General features: G+C 37.1%; 2 protein-coding genes across 7 annotated transcripts; one reads left to right on the top strand and one right to left on the bottom strand.

Moving 5' to 3' along the window:
* Nucleotides 1-2,692: 2,692 nt before the first annotated feature.
* Nucleotides 2,693-3,151, top strand: LOC104889128 (uncharacterized). The gene has a single exon (XM_010674273.1). It carries the CDS (start codon nucleotides 2,693-2,695, stop codon nucleotides 3,149-3,151), a length of 459 nt encoding a protein of 152 aa, XP_010672575.1.
* Nucleotides 3,152-9,445: 6,294 nt separating this feature from the next.
* LOC104889099 (histone-lysine N-methyltransferase ASHH3) lies at nucleotides 9,446-19,731 on the bottom strand. 6 transcript variants are annotated; one of them, XM_010674240.2, is made up of 13 exons: nucleotides 19,382-19,727; nucleotides 18,085-18,214; nucleotides 17,628-17,739; nucleotides 15,760-15,859; nucleotides 14,818-14,896; nucleotides 14,564-14,735; nucleotides 14,408-14,488; nucleotides 13,817-13,991; nucleotides 12,371-12,398; nucleotides 12,196-12,274; nucleotides 11,851-11,899; nucleotides 11,681-11,764; nucleotides 9,446-9,785 (listed from the first exon to the last, which is right to left on the bottom strand). In XM_010674240.2, exons 1-12 carry the CDS (start codon nucleotides 19,382-19,384, stop codon nucleotides 11,687-11,689), a joined length of 1,086 nt encoding a protein of 361 aa, XP_010672542.1. In that variant the 5' UTR covers nucleotides 19,385-19,727; the 3' UTR covers nucleotides 9,446-9,785; nucleotides 11,681-11,686. The 6 variants fall into 6 exon arrangements, with proteins under 6 accessions (XP_010672542.1, XP_057249630.1, XP_057249633.1 ...); XM_057393647.1 differs by having other exon boundaries at nucleotides 9,446-9,782; nucleotides 17,628-18,214; nucleotides 19,382-19,731; XM_057393650.1 differs by having other exon boundaries at nucleotides 13,865-13,991; nucleotides 17,628-18,214; nucleotides 19,382-19,731.
* Nucleotides 19,732-23,130: the final 3,399 nt, after the last annotated feature.

Below are 23,130 nucleotides of genomic sequence, written 5' to 3'. Positions count from 1 at the left end.
GAAACACCCCAAAATAGACAATGTCCCATCTATTTTGAAACGGAGGAAGTATTTTGTTTTCCCTTTACATATCATGTTTTTTCTATTATTGCAAATTACAAATGATTTGTCTATGGCATTACAGTGCAAAGACCAGGATATTCTAAATGCTATTGCCCAATTTAACATAACTAAGAAACGGTTACAAGCCATGAGATATGACAGTTGGGAAGCTCTATTCGATAAAGTTTCTTCATTTTATGGAACACATGAAATTTCCGTTCCCAATATGAATGAAAGATTTCTTTTGGAAGGAAATTCAAAACGTAAGGCACCAATGGTCTCAAATCTTCATCGTTATCGTGTCGAAATATTTTTTGCAACTAGTGACTTTATTCTCCAAGAGATCAATAATAGGTTTCATGAGGGGACGACTGACATTCTTCTATGTGTGGCTTCCTTGAGTCCAATCAACTCATTTCAGGCTTTTGATATGCAAAAGTTGCTCAAGTTAGCTCAATTCTATCCAAGCGACTTTTCTATAGATGATGTTGGGCCACTTGAAAATCAAATTGGGAATTATATCGTTGATATGTGTTCTAAGAAAGAATTTTGTGAGTTAAAAGGGAGAGGTGAACTTTCTTCTAAGATAGTGAAAACGGGGTAACATGTTGCATATCCAATGGTGTAGTTTTTGTTAAAGGTAGCTCTAATACTTTCCCATTGCTACAACAAGTGTTGAAAGGGCATTTTCTTCCATGAATTATGTCACGAACAAGTTGTAAAACCGCATGGGTGATCAATGGATGATTGACTGTTTGGTAATGTTCACAGAAGATGAGATGTTTGATAGAGTCACAAATGAAGATATTATACAGTATTTTCATAAAATGAAACCTCACTGAGGACAATTGTCAAAAAAGAAGACGAGGAGCTAATATTTAAATTTTTGTTAGGTTTTTTAAAGTTTTAACAAATTGATATTTTTCTAGTTATATATATTTATTTATTTATTTATTCAGTCTATAACTTTGATTTTTTATTGTTGACTTTTGACTTGAACCCTCTCGATGTCGGTTCTAGATCTGCCACTGTGTGGGACCCGTCCATTAATAAAAGGGCAGGCAACGACAAAATAAAATATGCCCACCATAGTTGGCGGGCTTTGCGCTTCCGAAATCGTCGGACAAATTTTTTGAAGTAAGCTCGTCCCATTTTTCATCAAAGCTCGCTCATGATCACCTTGGAAAAATTATCTTAATTATAGTTCCTTTTTTTAAATGGTTAAGTTTTCTTTTGTGTCTTGGTTCCTTATCGTTGCTTTTGTTGTTTCCTTTGCTAGTGTTAGTTCTGTTCTTTTTTGTTCCTTCATGGGCCTACTCTCCCCCAATAAAAAAGCATTTGTTTTTTGCATAGTTTTTGAGACGTTCTTAAACTGTGAATATCTCTTATTTCATTCAACTAAAAATTATATTAAAAAATTAATATTACGGGCCTACACGTTAAAAGTATTCTAACAAGATCACCACATGACTATATTTTTACTTATAGGTAAAATCAAAATAATCGATCAAATTAATAATTTGTTTTCTCGAAATAGAAATGTAGCAAATATAGACTAAGAGAGTAATCTTGAACAATGAGCAATACTCTAAAATAGTAGTTATCATAATCATAGAAGGATATTCTTGTTGTAAATTGAGGTTAATTTAGAAAATTTTATTGAAAAGTAACTCCTCCAACTTTAAATAATTATCTTATTTGATTTTTAGTGTCACTAATGAACTATTTTTACCATTAATATTTCTAATTACCTATTAGTGTACTTAATAAAATTTGATACATTGAAATTATGCATTAATTAACAAGAGTAAAATCATAAGATTTATGTCAATTAAAATAGTGTAAAACTATGATAAAAAATGTATAAGCTTGAGTGTTTGACCATAAAAGTCAAAGATGACTTGATGCTAGAGTCTATATGATTATCAATATGTAAATTTCCCACAATATATCTTGTCACTATGGTAAACAAAAAAAAAGAATGTGATTGACTAGCACAAAGAATTGCAACCTGTAGCCATTTTAAAAAGAAAATTGCAATAGAAGTTCATGGATTATATTTCTTATAGGAGGTTTTAAGGGTGTGTTTATTACATGTAATTAATTAACTCTCTTACAATATTATACGGACATGTGATCTGTTAGCATATACCCTTATATTCTATATTGTATATCTTCGGTTATGTTGTATAGATAGCAAGTATAGGTTGTAGGCTTAATTATAGGCTACTGTTATGTTAATATACTTTTTACTACCTCCGTTTCAAATTAATTGTTACACTTTGACATTTTACACTATTCACAAATTGCACTTTGACCCTCGTTTGTGATTTATACGTGAATAAAAACATAGTCATGTGGGATCTTGTTAGATTCGTATTAGTATGTATTTTATTAATATGTAGTTTTTATATTTTTACAAATACAAAATTAGAGATATAAAGGCTCAAAGTAGTGCATCGGCATGCGTGAAAAGTGTAAGTGTAACAATTAATTTGAAACGGAGGTAGTATATAACTCTTGTAAGGCAATGAGAATCATTACGGAAATTACTATCTTTCATGGTATCAAGAGCCCTAGGGCTACTTTCCTTCATCTTCTAGCTTCCGCCATTTTAAAAAAAAAAAATCTTCTCTCTCTCTCACCCTCCATGGCTGCCGGTAAACACATGTTCCACCCGGCACTTGCCGTCTCCAATATCAAGAACCATGTTTCCGTCGTTCTTGAGATGGAAAACGTCCAATATGGGACGTGGGCTGAACTTTTAAAGATTCATGCTCGATCGCATCGGGTCCTTCATCATATCATTCCACCGGAATCCGGCATGGGTCCGACCCCTCTTTCGACTGATGCCGAGAAAGAACTGTGGGCTACTCTTGACGCCACCGTTCTTCAATGGATATACTCTACTATATCCACTGACTTGTTGACCACCATTCTTGAACATGATTCCTCAGCTATGGAGGCATGGAACCGTCTCCGAGATATTTTTCAAGATAATGAGATCTCCCGTGTTGTGGCCCTTGAGCAAGAGTTTTCTTCTACCACTATGGCTGAGTTCCCTAATGTCGCTGCCTACTGCCAACGCCTTAAATCTCTTGCTGACTAGTTGAAGAATGTTGGCGCGCCTCTCACTAATCAAAGGTTAGTTCTTCAATTAGTTTCGGGGTTTTCCCGTGCTTACAAGGAAGTAGGCACCTTGATTCGTCAGAGCAAGCCTCTTACTCCCTTTTACCAGGCTCGCTCGATGCTCACGTTGGAAGAGTCGGGGTTGGTTAAAATGGCTGCTACAGAATCTGCCTCGGCGTTGGTCGTCACCACTCCCAAAGATATTAATGAGGGTACGTATTCTCAGCATTCTCACTCTAAAAATCCACCCAAGTCTCCTCACCACAAGTCCTCGGGTGGCCAGAAATCCAACGATCGCGGTGGCCGGCATGCCGGCAAGGGTGCTGGTCGAGGTGGACAGCCCACCGGTGGTCCGTACTAATCTGCCGGGCAGCAGCCGTATTATGGAGGCTAGGCACAGCCGCATGCATGGGTATGGCCTCCTCCTTGGGCCATGCCTCCTTGTCCGTATCCCACTCAGCAGTGGGCTCGGCCCACAGGACCGTTTCCAGCCCAGCCTGGGGTCTTAGGGCCACGCCCTCAGCATGCTTACACGGCCCAGCAGGCCACTCTTCCCACTGATCTTGAACAGGCCATGCACACTATGACGTTGACTCCTCCGGATACGAATTGGTATATGGACACGGGCGCCACCTCTCACATGACATCTACTACTGGTAATCTTTCGTCTTATTTTAATTTGAGCAATTCAAATAATCCTGGTATTATTATTGGTAGTGGTCAGTCTATTCCAATTCGTGGTTATGGTAGTACGATTTTGCCATCCCCTAATCCCCCCTTATCTTTAAACAATGTTCTTCATGCTCCTAAACTCATAAAAAAATCTGATTTTTGTTCGTAAATTCACTACTGATAATTCTGTCACTGTTGAATTTGATCCGTATGGGTTTTCTGTGAAAGATTTTCAGACGGGGATGCCTCTCATGAGATGTGAGAGTCAGGGTGATCTTTATCCTCTCACATCTACCATTTCCACTATCTTTCCTCCATCAACATTTGCTGCTTTATCTCCTTCTCTCTGGCATGATCGTTTAGGCCATCCGGGAGCTCCTGTTTTTCATTCTCTTATGCGTAATAAAAGCATTCAATGTAGTCATTCTTGTGATCCTAGTGTTTGTCGGTCTTGTATTTTTGGAAAACAAGTTAAGTTGTCGTTTGTTGCATCTACTACTTCTACTTGTATGCCTTTTGATATTATTCATAGTGATTTGTGGACTTCTCCTGTTTTGAGTTCCATGGGACATCGTTATTAATATGTTATTGTTGGATGATTATTCTAACTATTTATGGACTTTTCCGTTAACTCACAAATCTGATGTGTATGACAAATTCTTACTTTTTCATGCTCATATTCACACTCAACTTGCGTGTCCTATAAAAAATGTTCAATGTGATAATGGGCGTGAATTTGATAATTCTTCATTTCAAAAGTTTTGTGAGACTACTGGCATGTCTTTCCGTCTCTCGTGTCCCTATACCTCACCAAAAAATGGGAAAGCTGAACGCAAAATTCGCTCTATCAATAATATCATTCGCACTATCCTTACTCATGCATCTTTACCACCATTATTTTGGCACCATGCTTTACAAATGGCCACCTATCTCCACAATATACTTCCGAGTAAACTTTTAGATCACAAGTCTCCTTTGGAAATTCTTTATCACAAACACCCATCCTATTCTCATCTCCGTGTCTTTGGTTTCTTATGTTATCCCCTCCTTCCCTCCACTACAATTAATAAGTTACAAGCCCGGTCTACACCGTGTGTGTTTTTGGGGTATCCATCTAACCATAGAGGATATAAGTGCTATGACTTATCTTCCCATAAAATTTTCATTTCCCAACACGTCATCTTTGATAAGAGTGTGTTCCCATTTGCTACATTTCATTCCCCTACTGCTGTTACGTATAATTTTTTGGATGAAGGGTTGTCCCCCTACATTCAATTTCACTCCCAAAATCAAAGCCCAGCTCCCCTTCCTTCTGATTGCGCGGCCCAATGTTCTCCTCCCACTAAGGAGCGTGTGGTACCGCCTCCTACCCAGCCTGGGCCCCCCATCCTTGGCCCATCTCCCCTTCCTTTGGCCCCGCGTCCCTCTCCTGCTGTCTCTCAAACTCAGCAGCCCAGTGGGCTTTCCGCCCCACTCTCCCCTCTTTCCTCTTCCTCTTTTACTAGGGCCTTGCCTCCTTCTCCAGCCCGTAGGCTTTCGGACCCCATGCCTTCTTCTCCTCCTCGCCGGATCACTCGCAACCAACATGGCATCACTAAGCCCAATCCCAAATACAACCTCCATACCTCGGTTTCGAAATCCCCTCTTCCTCGAAACCCTTTAGCTGCACTTCGTGATCCGAATTGGAAACTGGCTATGACTGATGAATTTGATGCTCTTATTAAAAATAAGACGTGGGAGTTGGTTCCCCGTCCTTCTGATGTTAATATTATTCGTTCTATGTGGATTTTTGCTCATAAAGAAAAAGCTAATGGTGTTTTTGAGAGGCATAAGGCCCGACTTGTAGGTGATGGCAAAACTCAGCAGGTTGGTATTGATTGTGGGGAGACTTTCAGTCCAGTTATCAAACCGGCCACTATTCGCACGGTCCTTAGTCTCTCTTTGTCTAAGGATTGGCCTATTCACCAGTTGGATGTCAAGAATGCTTTTCTCCATGGCGATTTGTCTAAGGATGCATCAACCTATGGGGTTTCGGGATCCTGTTCACCCTGACTATGTGTGTTTGCTCAAAAAGTCATTGTATGGCCTGAAACAGGCTCCCCGTGCTTGGTATCGGCGTTTTGCTGATTATGTTACTTCTATTGGGTTCTCCAACAGTAAAAGTGACACTTCTTTGTTTATTTACCGCAAGGGAACTGATATGGCCTATTTCCTGTTTTATGTTGATGACATCATTTTAACAGCCTCTTATCATGCTCTTCGGTTATCTCTCATGGCTAGTCTTGGCTCTGAGTTTGCTATGAAGGACTTAGGTCCTTTGAACTATTTCCTTGGCATTGCTGTCTCTCGCACCAAGGATGGATTATTTTTGAATCAGTCCAAGTACGCTACTGACATTATTGAGCGTGCTGGGATGGCTCAGTGCAAACCCACCTCCACACCGGTTGATACCGAAGCTCAGTGCTACCACGGGTGAGCCATTTGCTGATCCTACTTTGTATCGGAGTCTGGCTGGGGATCTTCAGTATCTTACCTTCACCCGCCCCGACATTTCCTATGCGGTTCAGCGGTTTTGCTTGCATATGCATGCTCCATATGAGAGTCACATGAATGCACTCAAACGCATTATTCGATACATTAAAGGGACTCTTGATCATGGTCTCCACTTGTATCGCTCCTCGGTCTCTTCTCTAGTGTCCTACACGGATGCTGATTGGGGGGGTTGTCCCGATACTCGCCGCTCTACTTCTGGCTACTGTGTCTTTTTGGGTGACAAGTTGATTTCTTGGGCTTCTAAGCGCCAACCTACTTTATCTCGTTCCAGTGCCGAGGCTGAATACCGAGGGGTCGCCAATGTTGTTTCTGAGGTTTGTTGGCTTCGCAATTTATTACTTGAGCTCCATTATCCCCTCACCATAGCCACTCTTGTTTATTGTGACAATGTAAGTGCTATCTATCTCTCTGGTAATCATGTCCAACACCAGCGCACCAAACATATTGAACTCGACATACATTTTGTTCGTGAGAAGGTGGCTCGTGGTCTAGTTCGAGTTCATCATGTGCCTTCCCGCTATCAGAGTGCAGATATCTTTACTAAGGGTCTTCCCTTGGTCCTTTTTGAAGATTTTCGGGACAGTCTAAGCGTGCGTCGTCCTCCCGCTTCGACTGCGGGGGAGTGTTAGAATATACCCTTATATTCTATATTGTATATTTTCGGTTATGTTGTATAGATAGCAAGTCTAGATTGTAGGCTTAATTATAGGCTATTGTTATGTTAATGTACTTTGTATATAACTCTTGTAAGGCAATGAGAATCATTACGGAAATTACTATCTTTCATGATCTACAAGATGCTATTCACAATTCCAAGATCAAAAGGAAAAAAAAAATGCTGTCCAAAAATGCTACTCTGTATGGCATTCAATATTGTTTGGATTTGAATTATAGCTCTAAGATGCAATGAATAATAATAAAAACATCATCCTTGTTAATCGCCAAACACCGATATATCTGATTTGCCACAGAATTTATATCACGCCCCTTTCATAGAGCGACCAACCATAATTCCACAAACAACAAAGATATTTGTTGCAATTTAAAATTCTTAGATCCACAAGTTATAAAGAAATAAACAACCTATGTGGAGAATTCGTATACCACAATTTGGCATATCATGTCTAGGTATAGGAAGGTGAATAGTGTAACTAGTTTTTGGTCCACAAAAACTGACTCAGGTTGTTTCCTGTAATCAAATTATTAATTGAAATGTAATTTTTAGATAGTTTGAAATTACCAATCTTTTTGAAATATAATCTGCTTTATGAAAAAAAAATGAATTAGTACTTTGAAATTTTGTTTAATCATATATTTTGCGGAGCGTTTAGGATTTTTGATTCCCTAATCATTCAACATTGCTAAACTATATACTCTCTGCATCTCACAAAAATAATTACACTTTGTATTTTTGAACTATTCATATTCACTATTTTGACCATGATTTGTACTTTATACTTGAGAAAAATTATACTAATGTGGAATATTGTTTGTTTTGTCTCAATATGTTTTTCGAAATATGATCTTTCTATTATACTTATAAATACCTAACTAGAGATGTTAATCGACGACGATCAAAAGTCGAAGTGTAGATATTTTTGTGAAACGAGGAAGTACATCGTATGGAAATTTGACATATTTTTGGTCAAGATTTGTGAAAAGCAAAATTGTTGATTATTATTTCGAAGGGAGTAGAAAAGGGGAGTTGAGGTACAATTGTGTATCATAGTAGACTCATATCAAAGAAAACTTGAGCATTAAAAAATTATGAGCATGGAATTTCTCTCTTTCAGTTAATTTTATGCATTAGTTGGGTTATTGAAGTAGCGTTGAAATATAAAAGTTACACTTTATTCTATATCATCTTGTGTTAATTATGACTTGAAATCTTGTGAATGGCACAAGGCTAACTTTGAAAGCACATATCTCTAAATCTATAAATGATTTTGATGTGATTCAAATTGGAGGTGATAGCTTGTTCAAAGAGCTTTCCAACGATAGGTCATATGTCTAATTCCGATGAGAAACAAGGAAGTTACCCCCGTTTTACGACGGACTGCCGAGAGCATACCGCGACTCGCGGTAGCCACCGCGACCCGCGGTTTTGAAGATAAGTTTCCGAATCAGTTTTTCTTTTTAGGGTTTTGTGCAGAGTATATCATAGGGTTCTTGTGCGGGGTTCCTTATGCTATAAAAGGACCTCTTAGTGTTCATTATTTACACACAACTTATGAAACACTTTTAGCCTCTAGCATTTAGGACTCCTTGTATTATTCTCTCTGATTTCTCCATTATAGTGAAGAAGTACTAATCCCCCACCTGTGGACGTAGGTCAAATTTGACTGAACCACGTAAATCCTTGTGTTCTTTGTTTGTTCATCTTTATAGTTTTCTCACCTTTATTATTTCATTGATTTTCTGTTCCGCATTAATCAAACTACAACACTGATTTCCTAACATCTTGTTATAAAGTAAAGATCTATGACTAAAATTATCAGGATCTAGATCCTATATAGAATCGTAAAAAACTACTAGATAGTTGGGAAAAAGGTAATAATTATGTTACAAGATGATAAAAACCACAGCTCAAATACTATAAATAAAGCATTATGGCACACACAGAAAGGTCAAGATATAATGTCAAAACACAAGTTGGTGTCACATGAGTTATGTTCAACGTTATTAAATTCATATTTGAGCATGATCAACTTCTGTTCATAATAGTAAAATGATAGGAACTCTCAGAACAATGATTAAATACATTAAACATATGCGTGCATGAACTAATCCTTAATAAAAGAACAAATATGAATGACTTATAATCTCAGATTATTACATCAATAATCATATTAAGATCCTACTGAGATGATTTATCATTTTGGATTATAAAGTAGTAGGATGGAAATATTCCATTCTTTTTGCCCTAGAAAGATGATTTACTGCTGCTCTATTTCTGTTTCCCACATATTTTATATTTTTACTTTTACAGGACAAGTCAAGAGGTTATATTCAAAATGCATGGACAATACAGTAGAAACCAAATGACAACTAATGAGGAACTATTGTACATTTTATATATGCTGCAGAACGTAAACCACCTTTTCTTTCCCCGTCAATAAAATCGATTAACTACATAGGGTTCCGTATGTCGCAGTATTCAGGAGAATCTTCAAGAAGGTCCACACAGTTGCATTTAGCAGGAAGAAGATTTTGGGATTATGGTACATACATTACAACATTTTATTACCAATAAACAACACAAAAGAATGATACACACATGGGATAGAATGCAAATAATACAGCAGTTAGGAAAAAATTGCTCTCGTTGATTAGGTTCGATTCTCCCCTATCTTGGAGCATTGATTGTTGAGGTTAATGCGGATCATCTTCTGCAGGACAAGCAAGAAACAATGGAATTAGTAGAGATTGTGTAAATGCAACAATTTTGAACCCAAATGAAGTTTCTAAAAATCTGTCAGACAGCAACTGTACAGGACATGGATGGATCTTAAAGGATGTTAAGATAGTCTTTCAATCTCTTCCTTAAGAGCACAAATTAGATTTATGCCAATCTACTCTTACAATCTACCATGTATAGAAACACAAACCTAACAGTAGATTGAGATCTATTAACACCTACTCTTTTTTCTACATACAACCTACTTATTATAACCAAACGCCACATACCATTTCCAATATGCCAAAAACATACAACAACGATCTGTCCGTGACATACTCTCTCATATTCCATATTCCATAATGCACCATTACATCTTTGGTCCACACCCTCACCGCCTCAAGTTCAGTTCTACACGCCACTGACCCACAAAGGCTCACTCATAAGTTCTAAGAGAACTTGTGAACATGACAAAGAAACATGTAAAAATCAGAAAAAGAAAAAAGATCACAAAAATTGTTCTACTAATTAGAAAGTTTATCTTCAATGCATGTACGAATGCCTTCAACAATTAGAAGAGCAAGCTAACTCTAGATGGCATGAGCTATCTCCTGATTCAAACCTACTTTACCAAGAATATCATGGAAAGTTTCAAATTCGTGAAAAAAACTCCACGAACAGATGTGCGCACCTTAAGCCCTAACACATCGAGCAATCTTTTTAGCAACATTGAGGATGTACCCGAATTGAAAGATTACTTCAAAAAAGATGAAAAAGGCTTTCTGCAATCAGATGAGTTGTGTCTAGATGACAGAGTCATCTGCTGCCTGATACTCAAACTCTTCAAAGAATACTGTACAAATTTAATAGCTCATCACTTATGGAACTAATGAGTGTGTCAAGAAATTTGTATGCCTCAAGCATTAAAAGTCTTGTTTTGATTCAGCATCTGCACTGGCCCAGTTTTCACTGACAGAACCAAGGTTTCTTCCTATATGAGCTTCAGCTTTCAAACATCTGTCTATCAGGGTTCTAGGAACAGTATGCATATTAGCTCAGAATTCACTACAGTATAAAAGAAGTATCAGAGATAAACCAAATATCAAACTTCTTTAAAAAAAAAGCTGCTTTGATCCTGAACATAGTAACAGAATTTCCAACCAATGAACCCCAACTAAAAGCTTCCATATTTTTCTCACTTCCAAGTTTCTACTTAATTACAAAAATATGATTCCAGCGGCTCATAGGTTGCTCACGATAATCGGGTCTAGCTTCAGTGCACTCAAGTACCAGAAAGCTCAGTGATCTCTAGTTATTGTATAAATGGAGCTATATTAGGAAATGCAAAAAACTTGTCCTTTCGGTATGGTAGGCGTTAGATCTGGTTAGCCTGCTTGCAAGAGGTTTGGGGTTGTCTGCACAAGCTAGGTGACAGAAGATATCAAAATAAATTCACTAAAGGAACTGATTTTCAAAGGCAGCCATGGCAGCAGTGGTTTATATCGGCCAACTCAAGAAGGCAGAAAGGAAGAAAGAAATTTCACGAGATAAAAATTAATCAAATTCTGCAATTTACAACATCTGGCAAAACTCGGAATGCCTAACTTTTTTGTGTCTATTTACCTGAAGAATTATTTCTATCACTATGTTAACTTGGTATGGGCTGCAGCCCAGGTTTTGTTAGGTCAATATTCACCATTGGACCATAAATTGGGTGGGCATGCAGTTTTCCAACAAAGATAAGAAAGTAGAAACTAAAAAGGATATAATTTTGTACTTTTTATAGATACAAGTGATTGCTTGTATATTTTGAAAGATAAATGATGCATGATAGGAAAAGACACATCAAAGCAGCCCATCAAAAATCAGCAATGAGGTCATACTCACCCTGAACTACAATAAGAAGGTACAAAGTTCCCAATCTTCTTTCGACATGTCGATGAATTCAGCACTTCCGTCTTCAAACATGATCTGTAATGGACATAGTTGATTGTCAGTCTTATCCACTGGGGAAGTACACACAGCAAACAACAGTAGGTCGGCGAAGTAATCCTCACCAAGTGCTTCTTTGTAATATCATCAAACCGCTTTATTATACCAAAAGACCTGCAATGACATATAAGTCAGCAATTCACTGGAAAATAATGGTTAACTCATATTATTATTTGGTAAGTTAAAAAACAAAAAAAAAAAAAACTGCAACAGCCTTGAATAATATTCAAGAGACAGTATCCTTCATAATATTGGTTGTTTTGGATTAAAAAGCAAAACTTGTCAGCTTTGTCAAAGTGAAACGCTCACATAACTACAAGTCGTAAAAGCTCATAATCTATCCAGTGGTCCACAAAACAAAACAGAAATAAAAAGAGTAGTTCATGCAGTTCAAAGGATACAATGAGTACCTCCTATAATCAGGGCGGGGAATCCTGACAATTTCACCTATGCAATTATTGGAGTCCCTTCTTTGATTTGCGGCTACCCCTAATGACAAAGTAGAGCAGCACATCCACCAGATAAGTTCCTCGTGGACCATCATTGCTACCCAGGAAACAAATAATTATCGGCAAATAACCTTACCTCCATGAAAATTTCCATTCTGATAAACCTGTTGAACGGGGCAAAGAAAAGCAATTTAGTCCAAGTAACATGCTTATAATGTGAAAAAAAAACATAACAAAGCAGTGTGGCAGGGTCCATAAGCAACACCATAAATAAGTATACACATTTATGATGTTTCCACTGGTATATTATGTTTATGGACAAGAACTAATGCTTGGCAACAACAGCAGTAACAACAACAAAGCCCCAGTCCCAAAAGGATTTCAGGTCGGCTAATATGTACCATCATAAGAAATCATTTCTGTGACAAATGAAACAACATAAATAGAGGAATGAGTTGCAGAGAGTAAACAAAGAAAAATGAGAAAGCAAAGCGAGAAAAGGAGAGAAAATGTAAAGGAAAAAGAAAAGTGAATGACGTGTAAAGAGAAACCAAAATATGAGGATATATAACATACGATGAAGTTTCATAAAAGGGGAGCAACTGTAAAAGTTTGAAAAAACCTTAAAAGAATAAATGTGGCTGGAAACAAAGCAGCCAACAGTCAAGCCCCCTCTTCCACCTTAAAACATACCATTTATAATTAAGCTGGATAAATGGTACAATAAAGATGCTGAGAAATTACACAATAACCTGTATACTAAGACTTGCAAGCAAGCCAAAATTATGTCCAACCAATTACAAGTCGAACCCCTTGACACGGTAGTTATGGCTTGTATATAGTTCTACATATATCCAAGTCTTATAGTTTAATTTTTTCAGAGCTCTATTTGATCTTGTCACATATTCTCCAACTACACAAACTTATAAGTTATGAACCTTCCATTTTCTATAACCACCTAAAATCTCCTATTAATCATTCTTAAATTTTCCTTCCAATTTTTCAGAAATTATAAAGGAAGGTACCATCTAACTCTGAAGGTTTTATATATATATAACTTCAAATGCAATTACAAACTCCTGTACTGTGCCAATGACTTAGCAACAACATGGGGCTTTATAGGGAACTTTGTCTGAGGCTCTGAGCCAAACATAAAGCCCACAAAGCTCTGTCAGGGGGAGGCAAGAAATACAATAGACAAGGGATCAAGTGCACATTGGACTACACTACATAGAACTTTCTGTAAACTGAGATTCAACCACGTGGATTTGACGTAAAATTTGTCAAGATCTCACTCGTAAAATTGTCAACCACGTGCATCATTTTTCTCCCAGATCTCAGTCTATATTAAACCTCCAGATGTTTTCAAGATTTTGCCACACATTTAAATTAGTAACACTTAGTTTTTAAGCTTTTACTTCGGAAGCACATCAACAATATATGCAAGCAAACAGTTCAACCAACAAAATCCAGATGTCAGCCAAGGTTTATCCCATTGAAAGCAATCAGTCATTAGGTAGAATTGTAGAGCAGGATCCATAAACAAGATCACTTCACAAGAAAACAAATCATCAACACGTACATTTTTTCCCAATAATATTGCTTTCACTTTGGGAGATGATGCTGCTACCTGGCGTGCAACTAGTTTCAATGCGACATCGGATGAAGGTATCTTCTTGTTAGGTTTGACACCAAGTTTACGTCTACACCCAGCAGCACCACAATGGCAATCTTGATCTGCACCAAATTGAACAAACCTGCCGAATTCATTAGGTTGACTTTTAAAGACATGAAATCTATACATCTATATTAAAAGATGGTATGCCAGTCCATTGCCAATGTGGACCTCTCCCTCACAGAATAAGCATCATTTCATACACATCTACAAAATAAGAAACAAGATGAAGTTTGGAACATGTGACCCCAAGTTTGAACATTAGTGACTTAAGCATTGATCCAAATGTGTTCTTACCACTTTCACTCTAAAAACAAGTATAAAATGGAATTGAAAATAAAACAACTATGAAAAGGCTCCAGCCATCAATATTACAAATTCAGTTTGTGATATTTTTATAAGATCATAAGGTTGTAACTGCGCCAAAGACCTAGCTATATCTCTAGAAAGCTTGCAAAGAACAGGTAGTATGGCCTCTCAACATTGCCCAATACTTACTGATAATCATATGTCAGATGCTCGCCCTTTTTGATGTCCCGTGTAGCAAATATACCAATTCTTGTTTCTCCATCTACACTCCTAATAAAGAAAGATCCAAGTAAATTTCAAACATAACCAATGCTTTAAAAATAAGTTCAAGGATCTGGCATTAACCATTTCTGCATCTCTGTGTTAGGACAGCAACTGTGGTTAATGTATCTTGATTTATTCCCCCAGGTTGTGGCATCAATAACCATATCCCGATTAATCTCACAGAGATAAAAATTTGTTTGACCAACGTGCTTCATTTTCCATAACCTATCTTCACACAATTTATCGTCAATTACTGCATCAGGGACAACGAAAAAAATCAGCACAATTTAGAAAGGACGGCATGGTAATGTAACAGTAAAAGTACAAGTAAGCACCTTCTCCTACATATTCTATAACAAATTCCCCTTGCTTAATATCTTCATCAGCCACAATGCCTGATCCGCATTTCTCAGTCTACAAGCAACACATCATCTTAAGTTGGCATTTTGGTGAAAGTGAATATCAGACACAGATCCCATAAAGAAATAGCTCCAACTAAAATATTAAACCACTAGCATACTCAAGCGAAAGTAAGCAGAAGCAAAAGGATGTCAATCTAGTGGCCGAGCAAAAAAATTATATGATGTTTCCATCCTTCTTTTCACAGACGCGGAAGAGAAGTGGATATAGAACACTATGAAGTGTAGAAACCTCTTGAACCTAATATTTATGCGTTCCAAAAACTTTTTCATTCCAAAACCCTCCACTTTCCATGTTAAGGTTGCCTGTTTTCACCTAAAAATTTCCCCATTTCCGAAACGTTTCAATTGCAAAACTCCAAATGTCCCCCTACATACTTGAACATATAAGAAGACAAGACCAAAGTCGCCTCACAAATTAAAAGCAACAGAAAGGACTACTGAATCTTATACCATGATGTCTTCCCATCTACTTCCACTGCTTTTAATCATTGCGTCATATCCGTTGGTCACGCATTTAAAGTAAGAGTTTAGAGAAGGTAAGCAAACAAATTAATTTAAATTATTTAGATCATAAAACCCAGAGCCCAAAGCTACCCTCTATTGGTGTTTGACATATTTTAACTAAGTTATATGTTTACCTTCTATAAAATCTTCCCAAACCGCACAACCTAGATGATGCAAGTAATAAAAAAATAAAAACCAAGTATATAACAGACTCCACAAACTTCTAAAAGAAAACCAAGTGAAAATGTTACAATCAGCATCTATTACTACTATGGTTGTAGAAAGCTGTATCTAAATTTCAAAAAAAGTAAAGCAAAATAAAGTTCTGAAAAAACAATGAAAGAGATAAACCTGCACTAGTTTCATCTTTTTAACAGGGCGCTGCTGAAATGGTTTGTTAATACAGTCACTTCCGCATTTACAGTTTGAGGAGCAGGTGGAGAGTAGCATCCTGCAGAAAGTTGATAGAAAAAGATTGGCTAATCCATTCATATTCTCTGCCAGCACATAAACTTTCAGCTAGTTACAAAGTCAACTACGCTACTTAAGGAATACATAAATGATGGTTTTGGTCTCCTTAACAACAGAATTGTGTCAATTTATTAGGACGAGCTTATGCAAACTGGAAAACCATATATTTTCGAGAAAGAAGGAACTGTTACTTCAATTGGACATAAAGAAGGCAACAATATTCTGGCAGACGAAAATGGCAAAGTGAGACAGTTGTTTTAGTGGAACAAGCACTGTAACTTCCTCGTTCCAGTACATTTAACGTGCATTTTCAACAGTTAAAACAGATTCATGAAAAATCTTCACTAGAAGGATCACCTGAAATCCATAATTCCAATATATATTCCTTTTCCACATTAACCTTGCATCATAGAAATACGACAGAATGCCGCCTGTTGCAAACTGATTATAAACTTCCAAATAGAAACCTTCACATACACACCTTTTAAGATAGCTGATTATTCTCAACATTACACTAATTTCCCAAAAATCAAGCCTCTATTTTAGTTCTCATTAACAAAGGAGCTTAAAATTATATTGATAAGTTGCATGATTTGTTCTGAGTAGTGGTGGCAAAAAGGCTTTTAAATTTTCTCAGGGTAGTGCACAGAGTAGTAACCAGAAGTAACTCTCAAAGCAATACTGCCAAAATTCAAATAAACACAGGTTTTTCTAAACCTTGTGGTAAAAACAAGTCCACTCATCAGATACGTTTATCAACCCTAACAATTCTCAATAACATAGTTTTGAGTGAATTCACAAATAAAAATAATCTCTTTGCAGATAAGCAAGCAAGATACTAACACAAAAAAATTGCCCACGTAGCATTGATGGAATGCAGCTGGCAGATACAGAAAACCCCAGATTTTTTTTTTCTTTTGATGTTTAGCCCATCATCGCATCACCAATGTATAAATAAGCTTAAGGTGCACTAAGGCATAGTGGTCCTAGTGCACCTGGGCGCACCTTGGTGCGCTTCACTGAACTAAGGAATTTTTTTATTAAAATTTTTTTTAATAAAATTTGTGCAACTCTTTCAAATTGCATCACCTAGCACAAAAAAGCGCTTGACCCCAGTTGCCTAGCGCCTCACCTCACAATGTTTTTATAGCCACAAATGTCATAGACTTTCATACAAGCCAATCTTATTGTCACTAGTTCACTTCCTTGCACTAAGCCAATCAAGAACCCCAGCCAAACCCATACACAAGGCACGAGACACAAGTATGGAGCATGAATAAGAGAAATACTCATTATGTTATATCTCAATCTTAATATTACAAATACCAGCCACCACTTTGAATGGCTGAAAGCCTAGTTATAGGCAATTATTTGTCACAGACCAGACTAAGGGCCATAACCAGTTGTTTACTCAGATCAAAAGATGTCTACAAAAGCTTAATATAGACTATGTCTCACATGTGGTGCACTCGAAGTAAACTTTCTGCAAATACTGAGATAATATTTTTTGTATAAATAAAACCATCCAGAATGATGATTCACAATGCAAAAAATTCATCATAAACAATTTAGCTATCCCTTATTCACAGCAAGATCTATATTTGTGGAAGTACAGCAACAAACGGTGTCATCATAAAATACACATAGATGTGACGGCCACCCTCTTGAGACATAGAAAAAATCTCGATTGACAAAAAGAGCCAGTATCTCATCAACCACAAAGAAAGATATGATGTAGAAATACTAACCCACAATGGCAGTCTCTACCACAGGAAGAACTAGATCCTGGAGATTGACCGCATGAGCAAAAGATGCCATCATCCTCATGGCGCCTCTTTGGCTTCTTAGTGACATATATGTCTAGTTTTTTCAAGATAAACAAGAGGAAAATAAAGGATGCAATGCTTGCAAAACAAAAAGAAGATATGTGGATGGCAGAGAAAAACAGCGGCTGAATAGAAGTAAACTTAGACAAACATAAATTATTTATAGTCATCCTTCAAATCTAGACAACTACGGCCCAGAAACTATAATTTATCTTTTGCAAAGATTGCTTAGAAACATATAAAAGTTTTAAAAGGCAGACGATAAGTGCAGTACATATCCCTTCTAGAAGTATAAGAATCGGATTACAAGCTCTTCTACATATTTTCGCTTATGCAAAGTCATGGATAAAATTGCATGAATAAATCATTTGATGGATACTGCGCTTTATAAAAATATATGGAGCAGACTGCCATTTATTTGACCAATCTGGAAGTTCAAACTCTACAGGATTGCCCAACTGCTTCGCCAACTTGTTGAACACATCCCCAATCCCAATTCGCTCTGCAGACTGGTAGAATAAAGGTAGCAGAAGTAAAAATGACAAACAATAAGGAGTAGAGCTATAGGGAAAAGAGTAGATCAGTAACAACTAAAGTTTGTAGCTAATTAGTTTTGAAACCAAACAAAAAAAATATCAAGCTAACTATGGCTCCAGCTAAAAAAAAACTTCATAAAAACAGAAGGAAGAATTAGATTAGTACAGAAAGAGAGGACAATTTTAGCACCGTATACTTGTATGTTTATATGCACATTTCTCACGATACTCGATCCACTTTACTGTGTGGACAATGCCCTACTATCCCTCAATTCATCAATACATAAATTAATTTGCACATATAACATTAAGTCATCAAACTCCACTCCCGCCACTAATCCTAAAGAATACATCAATACAATGATGCTCCCGGCTCAAAATGAACTACTCGGAATTCACTAGAATAACTTAAACTCTTTACAGTCTCACCAAAAGACATTCAAAGATCGATTATAATGCTGATACTTAGTACATAGAAGAACCCCTATGTCAGTGTTTCAAAAATTCAGAGACAAAGCAACCAACTTTTAAGTTCTCGACAGTAGGAAGAAATTGACTAACAATGTCACTTGTTGTGGTGGACTGCTGGTGGAGGTCAATCTTGACCTTGAGTACAGTGAAACTCATCGACATTTTAAACCTTAAGACTCTCCCTCTCCCTCCCTCTTTCTTTCTCTCTCGACACTACACTGCGATATGGTGGTGGCAAATCTTGGCTCGTAGAACATTTTGTAGGGTTTAAAGCTTCAAGCTTTTACGATTATACGGATTCTTGGTACGAGTTTAGTGCCGTTGCCACTAGATTCAACCTTCGAAGTCGTTGCCTTCTAAAAATAATCCATCAATTACAACATTAATATCACTTGTGTAACTTAGAACTACAACTCAAATAGCTTATTCAAATTTATTACTGGCAACGAAAAAAGCAACTTAAGAAAGAACAATGGCCTGCTCTTAAGACTAATTTAAGTTGAGGTGATTAAAGAAACACCAAATTATGGGATGAGGAATCTGCATTTTACAATCAAGTGTCTCACATACAAAATCTTGATCTTTTAGAGTTTAACAATGAAAAAATTCAAAATATAAGCATGTGTAAGCTACAATTTTCAAACTTAAAAACTTGTATTGAAAACAAACCATTTTTTTGAAGATCCAGAGTTCCGGTGTCGCCGAATAAAGTTAAAATTTGCCGAAAATCCTTTTTCACTCGTCTTCTCGGCTCCTCAAATTCATTTTGAGTAAGTCATTTGATTAATGGTGGAAATTCAGAATGTGGGCTAATTCGTATAATTTTTGGGAATGAAGGGTGGAGATGAATTTCGAGAGAGAAAGTTGTAACTTGTAAATTGTTCTGGGTGAATCGAGAGTTTTTTCTTAAGCGAATCTAGAGTTAGGGTTCGAGACTTCGAGACTTCGAGTGTTCTTGTTGCTACTGTTAATCGAAGTAAAAAAAAATAAAAATTTGAGGGGAAATGGAATTTGAAACTAAAACAAGGGTGATTAGGAAAGATAAAATAAAAGTGGAAAATTCTATATAGGTCCTAATGACAATTAGTGGATTATTGTTAGTTGTTAACTTATTGTATTAGTAGATAGTTGTTAGCTGATTGTATAAAGGTGTGTGGTAACCGGTAAGTAATTGATTGTTGTTGTATTTAGAGAGATTTTAAGCAAGGTTGGAAGAGAATGATATATATAGTTATGTATCATTTTCTCTCGCGAATTGCGGTATATGTAGTGTCGGGTGAATATTTCGCCCGGTGATACATCATATCACTGTTGTAGGTAGTGAACGTCTTATCTTTGACGGCAAAAATACAGCGCCGTATTTATCCGTTCACGGTTTACATAGAATATTACAACACTCCTCCTTGAACGAACAACTGCCTCATTAAAAACTTTACATTTGAAAAACCCTAATGAGATAAAAACAAACATAAAAGAAAGAGAGTACAGTTGGGCTTGGTATCCCTATATGTTTTTCTGCCTCGTTAAAACCTTGCCAAGAAAAAAAATCCTGTGGGATAAAAACTTGGACGAAGGAAAAAGAGTACAGTACATATAGAGCTCCCCCTCAATCTAACGTATATCTCGAAGGCGACGCAAACCAGTCAGATGTACAAGCTCTTGGAATTGCTTTGCTGGTAATGCCGTTGTGAGTAGGTCGACTAATTTATCACATGATTGAACTTATGTGATATTGATTGTTCCTTCCTTCTCCAAGTCGTGAGTGGAAAAGAATTTAGGATCGATATGCTTTGTTCTATCACCTTTGATATAACCTTTAATTTGTGCAATGCAAGCAGTATTATCTTCATGGATGACGGTTAGGCCTTCTTGTGTTTCTTTTATACCACTTTGCCTTAATATGTGATGGCTCAAAGATCTTAACCATACACATTCTCTACCAGTTTCATAAAGGGCAATTAATTCAACTTGATTTGATGAAGTAGCTGTTAGAGTCTGTTTTGTCGACTTCCAAGAGATTGTTGTATTTCCATAGCTAAAAAGGTAACCGGTTTGCGATTTTGCCTTGACTGGATCTGACAGGTAGCCTGCATCGGCATATCCTACAAGGGTAGGATTTCGTCTCGTGGATAGAATAATCTCATATCCGTTGTCCCGCGTATATAGCGAAGTAAGTGATTCACTCCACTCTAGTGCCTGTTTGTAGGTTCGAAGCTGTATCTAGCTAATAAATTGACTGAGAATGCAATGTATGGTCTAGTATTGATGGCTAAGTACATTAACGCTCCCATGACACTTAGGTATGGTACTTCGAGACCGAGTATATCCTTGCCTTCTTCTCGAGGGCAGAAAGGATCTTCATCAATTTTTAAGCAGCGAACAACCATAGGTGAACTCAATGGATGTGATTTGCCCATATGAAACATTTTTAGCACTTTCTCGGCATAATTGGATTGGTGAACAAAACTTCCATCCTTTAGGTGTTCAATTTGTAAACCGAGACAAAATTTGGTCTTTCCAAGATCTTTCATCTCGAATTCCTTCATCATGCATTCAGTGATTTCTTCAATTTCATCGGGTGTCCCGATGATATTTAAGTCATCAACATATACAGCAATTATAACAAACCCATTTTCGGTTTGTTTGGTGAAGACACATGGACAAATTTGGTGTTCTTATAGCCTCGAATTATGAGGTATTCACTAAGACGGTTATACCACATCCTTCCAGATTGTTTTAAACCGTAAAGTGATTTTTTTTTCAATTTTATGGAATGTAGCTTCCGAGGTTTTGACCTCAAGGATTCAGGTAGTTTCAAGTCCTTCTGGGACTCTCATGTGGATATCAGTGTCAAGTGACCCACAGAGATATGCTGTCACGACATCCATAAGGCGCATTCATAGTCCTTTGCATGCAGATAAACTTATAAGGAATCTTAGTGTCGTGGCATCTACCATTGGAGAGTATGTTTCCTCATAGTCAATTCCAGGTCTCTGGGAGAAACCTCGATTTCATTTTTCTCATTTTGCTTTCACACGAACACCCATTTATACCCAACGGGTTTTACTCCTTTTGGGGTCTGGGCTATAGGGCCAAACACTTCTCGTTTTTTGAGAGATTTCAATTCTACCTTAATGGCCTCTTTTCATTCAGGCCAATTACTCCTTTGTTGACATTCATCCATTGATCTTGATTCGGTGTCCTCAATATCAGTGGTGACTTCTGTGGGTATTGAATATGCAAATATTTCATCAATTGGGGTTTTTACCCTATTCCATTGCTTTCTAGAACGGACAAAATTTATTGAAATTTTGTGATTGTCAACGCTAGCATTTTCATCCTCTCAGATGTAGCATCTGATTCTTTGAGTTCACTTTGGGGGTTCATGACGTTTTCGTCATTTGAAAATTGTTCCACTTTGGGAGAATCACCAGTTTTCTCATTATTTGTTTCGATTCTTCTAGACTTCCTTGGTTTCAAATCTTTGGCTCTGAATGGTCTTCCACGCCTTTTGCGTGTTATAGATTCATTTGCAAGTGGATTTTCTGTTTTTTTTCTCTTGGGATTTCAACACGTGCAGGAGCATTCACAGCTGGTATATGTGATTTTATCACTCCTCTTGACTCAGTGAATGCATCTGGCAATTGATTAGCAATGTTTTGCAAGTGTATGATCAGCTGTACTTCCTGCTCACACATATTTGATCTTTGATCAAGATATGATAAATTTTTGGCATTCCATGAAAATTTTATTCCAGTGTGGGCTAACTTTATCTCTCCCTAAGGTTGGAAAGATAGTCTCATCAAAGTGACAATCGACAAACCGAGCGGTGAAGAGGTCACCAGTTAACGGTTCTAGGTATCTTACGATGGAAGGTGATTCAAATCCAACATAGATTCCCAACCTTCTCCGTGGGCCCATCTTAGTACGTTGTGGCGGTGCGAGGGGAACGTAGACTGCACACCCAAAAATTCGTAGGTGAGCAAGGCTTGGTTCCTATCCAACCACTAACTGTAGTAGGGAGAGATCATGCTTAGTGCTCGGCCTTAGTCGTAGTAAAGCTGCAGCATGTAGTATAGCATGTCTTTATGTCAAGGATGGGAGTTTTGATTGCATTAGCAATGGACTTGCGACTAATTGTAATCTGTAACACCCCCGATAATTTTCTCTTTTCAGAAATACCTTTATAATATACAAGTAGAGAATTGCCCAAGTATTATCTCCCGTGTGATAACGTATCGGTTTATTCAGAATTTTGCAGCGGAAAATAAATAACTAATCTTGAAACTTTATTATAAAAATAAATAAATAAGTATTTTTAGAAATCAAACAATCTAAATGAGTCTACTCAAACAAACTTAATAAAATATGTTCTTATCAACCGAAAAGTAAAATGTACTAGTTACACATTCTCTCCA

This window comes from Beta vulgaris, chromosome 3 (assembly GCF_026745355.1).
Source record: "Beta vulgaris subsp. vulgaris cultivar EL10 chromosome 3, EL10.2, whole genome shotgun sequence".
Lineage (NCBI taxonomy): Eukaryota > Viridiplantae > Streptophyta > Magnoliopsida > Caryophyllales > Amaranthaceae > Beta > Beta vulgaris.
Note: the sequence above shows the minus strand (reverse complement) of the source record. Positions and strands in the feature narration are given on the sequence as shown.